We start from the raw sequence: 6,767 nt of genomic DNA, 5'->3' as shown, positions 1-6,767 counted from the left end.
TCTGCCGGTGACATCACGGCACACCAGATGGCTGGGATCTGTGTGCAGATTTGATGTAATAAAGGGTAGAAAGCAATAAGAGAACTGGTAGTCCCTGTTGATGGTATAACAGTATAATTACATATAGCCGTGCCCGCGCCCAAACCCTTTCATCTCCTGTGTTACCCCTACCGTTAGCATAAAGAAACAGCAATCAAGAATAGGAAAGAAAATCATGTAAGATGTAACAGTAAGAAATAAGAATATGGAATCTTGTAAAAATAAGCTAAGGTAAGTGGTGTGGCTATAGTCACACAAACGCCACGCCGTTTGTCATTATAGGTGAAATTCTTCAAAACTTACGAACTATCATAATTCATAAATAGCAGATATACAAGCTCACATGGCACGGTCGTACAGTGAAGAATAAAATAGGGCTCAAGAGGTTAAGGGAAAAAATCTATATACAGTATATAGGAGTTGAACATTGAGGCTAGTGAATGATAGGGATATGGATTTGTCAATAGCAGTGGAATATGATATCTGGATATCTACTTAAATGAGGTATGGATTTACTGTACAAGCTTGTGCAGACATCCACTGCCTTGTGTGCACACACAGGGGTGTCACAAGGGGGGGGGAAGTGGGACTGAGTTACTAGGACCCAAGGTGGAGGGGCCCTGGTAACTTTAGCTATTGAAAAATAGCAGATATATAAGCTCACAGCGCGGCACCGAGTGCCGCGCTGCGAGCTTGTAGATCTGCTATTTTTGAAAAGTCGTGAAAATGTGTGCATACTGTGCAAGGTTCTTTTATAAGCGAACATTTGTAACTCAAATTTTGCTTCTGGGGGGGGGTCCCTGGAACGAAATATTTTGAGATGGGGGTCCGTGGGCCAAATACATATCATCTTGGGGTTCCTTCACATGAAAAGGTTTGAGCACCACTGACATGGAAACATATAGGTTTCTTGCACACGTTTTCACGATTTTTCAAAAATGGCAGATCTACAAGCTTGCAGCGCGGCACTCGGTGCCGCGCTGTGAGCTTGTAAATCTGCAATTTTTCAATAGTTAACATTCATGGGGGGGCCCACAGTGAATCCTTGTACCCAGGGCCCAGAATTTGGTGTGACGCCCCTGTGCACACACACACAGGCTTGGTGTCCAATCCATGCCCCCATTGTTTGATTTTTTTCCTCTTCGCCCCTTCTGCTGGAGAGACGCCGGAGCCTTTTGTTTTCCCGAGCTGTGGTTCTTCAATCTGAGGCAGGAAGTGGGACGCTCCCTGATAACCCTGAACTTCCTGTGCCTCGGGGGTTGATACCTTTAGTGTTTGCCCAAGTGCTGCTCATCTCAAAGAACAACGCCAGTGGTGTGTGTGTGCGTGCGTGCGTGCGTGCGTGTGTGCGCGCGCGACTGTGCGTGCATGTGCATGCGTGCGTAGACTAATGATGCATAAGGTTCCGATGAAGAAAGTCCAAAGTAAACAGTAGAAAAAATCGTAATAACAAAGAAAATAAACACAAAAAAAAACAGCCCAAAACAAAGGAAGGAAAAGAAGTGGGAGGATGGAAGGTCTAGAGGAAGGGTGTGTGTGTGTGTGTGTGTGTGTGTGTGTGTGTGTGTGTGTGCGTGCGTGCGTGCGTGCGTGCGTGCGTGCGTGCGTGTGTGTGTGTGCGTGTGTGTGCGTGCGCGTGTGTGTGTGTGTGTACGATATGACTAAGTCGGTGGACAAAAACTTCCAACACAACACAACCTTGAAGCACTAACTGTGCACATAGAGAGACAATGACACGTCTGATGATTTAGAAGCAACCAGAGCGGTGGGAGAGAACACGGAAGGAGGTGGCAGAGAATGTGGGAACGGTGGGAGTGGGAGCAGATAGCTTTAATCGTCAATATTATCACATAGATTGGGAACGAGACAGGGAGATGGGGGAGAAAGGCAGTCCGTGCGCGTCTGTGTGTGGGGGTTACAGTTGACGGTGCATGACTGTGTAGAAACACACAAGCGCGCGCGCACACACACAAACAATCGTGGATTAGCAGTGGTATGTTTGTGAGGTTTATGATCATAGATAAATAATTGACTACTAGGCTCTTAGGCAAAAACACAGCCTAGATATGTGGAGTGGCTATTAGAACACCCCCACCCCCCTCTCTCTCTCACACACACACACACACACACACACACACACACACACACACACACACACACACACACACACACACAGCTCTCACTGAGCGAGTGGGTGGAGGGGTGGAGGTTGTGGTGTGGTGGGGTTACCGGAGAGAGAGAAAACAGACAAAGTGAAGGAATGGGATAAGCTGAGAAAACAAGTGTACATTTCAGTCTCAGGTGTCAAAGAAAATATTATATCCCAGCATCACATTCAGCTCTGGGGAAGGAAGGAAATGCATAAACACACACACACACACACACACACACACACACACACACACACACACACACACACACACAGACACACACACACACACACACACACACACACACACACATACACACACACACACACACACACACACACACACACACACACACACACACACACACACAATGACCTCTGAATATACCCATTTCATCGGTAAGGAGTCATGCCAGATGTATACTTGTTTGCAAGCCGTGTCGCACACCAAACATGGCCGATTTACAAGCTCATACAGAGGGTCACGCTGCAGTGTGTTGTGACTTGTGAGCTTGCAGATCATCTAATATTTTCTGTGTGCGGCACCAGTGCTCAACCAAGTACAAGTCACCCTTGAGGCGGTGATGTGCATGCATCCCAAGCCACGGGGATGGAATAACATGTGGCAGACGGTAGGAAACCCTATCATGGCGTTTGTGAGTGCAGTGGATTTTTCACTGCATTAACAGCCATTGTAGCTACCGATCCCTCCCTCGGGCCACAGAATCCAGGGCCCAGACAATAGCCTCCACGCCCCAGACAGATCCACAGAACGCCGCTGCTCCACCAAGACAATGTCAAACAGCACAGCCGCCCGCGGCTCCAAGTATCACCACTTGACTCCACTCCAGCCCGTCTTTCCAGGAGCCCACAGCCACAGACGGTCTTGTCCAGTCGGCCGGTTCTGTCTGGTACATTCGGGACTGACGGGAAACTATGTGGTGGTGGTGGTAGGGAGTCATAAGTCCACGCGGACACGGCCAGCCCAGCATGCATGCATGCTACACAGCAGAATCCAGAGCATTGCTTTAGGATCTTACTGTGTGCACCAGCATGCCTCGGAGACCCGGCTTAAGGAGGCTGACACAGAGGAAGCAGAGGTCATGATCTGTCTGTCTGCTGCTGAGGAGACCCTGACAGCCGTGGGACTCTGGGGGAGGGCTGGGGAGGGAGGGGGGGGTGACTGCTGCTGGCTGCCTGCTGTACGGTAGCTTGGCCTTGGCCATGTGAGAGATGTTACATGCCAAGTGTGCATACTGAACGCAGACGTGCAAACAAGACAGACAGGCAAACAAACAAGGCCACCCGTACACCGGATGTTCTGTATCTCTCTCTCTCACACACACACACACACACACACACACACACACACACACACACACACACACACACACACACACTCACAGGTGTTATGTTAAGCCTAGCACACATCATTACAGTATGGTTAACTCTTAGAATTGTATTTTAAAAGTTAAAAATGTTAAAAGTTCTGAAATATTTCAGTATTCTAATGCAACCAATAACTACGGTCAGAATGTCTATGACTGAAACTAAATCTAAATGTTGGGTGTTAAAGACAGATGAGCTCAAATCCATGAGAGCACAGCTGGCCGCTTAGCGCTTTGGCTCTGTGTGCCTGTGGGGGTGTGTGGGATGAGGGGGTGGGGTGGGGGTGCACTGTTAGGACAACATGTGATTTATTTTATACTCACTCTCGCCCTCTATTTTGTCAGGGTTCCGGCTCCACACTATCTGTCGCGTGTCCTGCCTTATCTGGAAGGTCCTTCGCTCGGGCCTCTGGGACTTCTTCTGGTAGAAGACGGTCATCACGGTGCCCATCTCCAGGCTGTGGAGGATGCGGGGTCCAGCCTCCGTCCAGTCCAGCATTCGGGTGGCCGTGGCCGGATGACCCCCCATGGCTCCTCCGAGGCCGTTTGTGGCCTCCTCGGCACAACCGTTGAGGCTCACACCAAACCTGGCAGCACACATCTTCTTCACTGCATAGGGAAGGCCTCGCACAGATTTTTTGGTGTTTTTGTTCAGGTTCTCAGGAAAGGATGGCGGTCATTTAACTGTTGAGCATCGGGCAACTCGTGCAAAAATGATCCAACAACCCCAAGTCACCGGTGCCAAGTAATCTGATCATGACCTCAAATTGTGCCACAGTGGCAAGCAGCCAGTGTGTGTGCCAGTGTAGTTAAAACCATGTAATTGCACAGTAAAATACACAAGTCAGCAGCCATGAAATGTAAAAGCTGAGATTGTCTTGAGATGTGAATTCTTCTCCAGTCTTCTGGGGGAAGTGTATCCCCGTGTTATCCTTTCCAGATGCTTCTGGCAGCACACCAACAACGAGATCCACTTGGAGGGGGAGTTGGTCTTCTCATCACGGCTGCTTTTTAGGCTTCCACCCTTCTTCTGCCCTGTTGGCCCTTGGTCATTCAGTCCATGACAACCAGCTGCTATAGAGTCCAGTCTGGCTAAGGCCGATGTCTGCTGCAGCTACACCACCACCTCCTCAGCCTGGTGTAGCCTAGACACCACACGGCACGAACACCCACCAAATAAATCCCTCTGTTCCCTCGCCTGGAGATGAAGTCAATGAAAGACACTGGGTTATGTAATAATAACGAGTCGGACGAGCACCCTATTGTAACGGCGGAGGTGTGTGCACAATCTGCAGATGGAGCGGTTGTGATGTTATTATGGAAGCGCTCGCTGGCTTCGTGGTGAGCCCGGTCTGGTGGATGGGAGAGCTGCTCGGAGCGGCGGAGCCCTGCGCGTTCCCAATCCCACCGGTCCAACCATCCCGGGTCTAGTGCGGTCTAGTGCGGATACATACCCAAGCACACGCCGCCGACAGCATGCATTCAGGCATCAGGCTAGCCCGTAACAGCTCGGCGCGAGGACACCAAATCACACACGTATGGAATAGTATATGGGCGATATGCGCTATTATCATCACCCAATATTCCAAGCCGCGAATCCTCGCCTGGGCTGCCAGCCTGCGATCCCCCTGCTCGAGAGCCTGAAGGTCCTGAGAGGAAATTAGGGCTAGAAGACCGGAAAAGCTTGAGCAGATTTCTCTCTCTCCTCGCCTCCTCTCTCCCCTCTTTCTCTCTCTCTGTGATCCCCCCTCCTCTCTCTCTCTCGCTGTAGGAAAGATGAGTGGAGGAGGGAACTGTTTAGAGAACAGACTAGAGGAGGGATGGACAAAGATTGAATAGCGACCTCCACGGGCCTCGGTGAAAGCTGCAGCCAAGCCAGTAGGCCTAGAGTAGACAGTGGAAGTTGATGTCAAGGGTCAGGAGGGCTTCAGGTCACTGAAAGGCCAGATGACCAGGATGCTGAATAGCAGAAGTCAATATTAGCTCATGCAATTACAGAAAACCCTTGGACAGTTCAACAAAATAAAAAGAGGCACTTGTATTAATCTTGAAAATAGTTGTTCTTTCTCCCCTTTAGACCTACTCCTGTCCTGTGCATCTAAAAAAAAATCACAATGGAATCAGACCCACATAGAGGAGAATGCTGAACAACTTTCAACCTGGCACCCTTATTTTGGGAATGTCATTATAGGCTTAAATTACACACACACACACACACGCACGCACACACACACACACACACACACACACACACAAATATATAAATTGTCAAAAATAACGGGTTTTCAGGCTGTGACCCCCAAAATAATCATATTTTAACTGGGGACCCCCCACCCTGACGAGCACTAAGAGTTGAGGCATTACATTCTGTATAACACGATTCTATTGAGAAAATAGCAGATCTACATGTAGATCAGCTATTTTCACAATTTATGCCTCGAATATTTGACAATTTGGCCAATGTTTAATTTGTCATTTTAGTGTAAATTAAATTGTTTGTTAAATTGTCACTTTAGAAATGTGCATAGCCTATACCTTCTATACACTTAAACTTTATTTTGTTTTTGTTTACTGTTGAGTGAGAAAACAACATTGCACATTAAGTTAATCATCTGGGGACCCCCCAAAATCATTTGGGGACCCCCCTAGGGGTCCCGACCCACAGGTTGAGAACCACTGACATAGGGTCAAAATTGATTTATATTATATTATTAACAACACGATGATCTATAAGTCAACACTTTGGAGCTTCATCTCTGTTATGTGCTGGAGTGATAGAAAGCAGTCACAGATGACATCACAGCCTTGCTATGGCTAATCGGCTCCATATGTCCTAATTTATGCTACGGTGCACGCCGGTGCCGCGCATGGAAAATAGCAGACCTACAAGCTCACAACACGTCGCATTCGCGACGTATTGTGAGCTTGTAGGTCGGCTATTTGCAACTGGCTATTGCCTGCCTGGGTTGCGCTGTTGCTACTACTGGCCAATCACAACTCAAGGAAACCCATTCCAGTGTCCTCCTCGGGTGGAGGAGTACAGGGGTGGGGGCGTAGGCGTGGGATGGAGGGTCAGCTGTTCCTTGACAGAGTTGAGGTGAAAGGGAAAGAGCCTTGTAATCCTAACAAGACACATTGTACAGTGAAATTACAATTGATCAAATAATGATGAATACTATGTCTCACCCACA

At 48.5% G+C, this 6,767-nt stretch overlaps 1 protein-coding gene across 1 annotated transcript in view; it reads right to left on the bottom strand.

Moving 5' to 3' along the window:
* LOC308284153 (1-phosphatidylinositol 4,5-bisphosphate phosphodiesterase gamma-1-like) overlaps positions 1 to 4,177 on the bottom strand; it is a gene marked incomplete at both ends in the record, with an annotated part of 43,259 nt that extends 39,082 nt beyond the window's left edge. Inside the window, one exon of the mRNA XM_080724703.1 lies at positions 3,901 to 4,177. Coding sequence (XP_080580829.1) covers positions 3,901 to 4,177 — 277 coding nt within the window. The remainder of the gene's footprint in view (positions 1 to 3,900) is intronic.
* Positions 4,178 to 6,767: the final 2,590 nt, after the last annotated feature.

Source organism: Nannobrachium achirus (assembly GCF_963921795.1).
Source record: "Nannobrachium achirus genome assembly, chromosome: 1".
In the NCBI taxonomy this organism is placed as follows: domain Eukaryota; kingdom Metazoa; phylum Chordata; class Actinopteri; order Myctophiformes; family Myctophidae; genus Nannobrachium; species Nannobrachium achirus.
The sequence above is the reverse complement of the archived record's forward strand: the minus strand, read 5'-3'. Positions and strand labels throughout refer to the sequence as shown.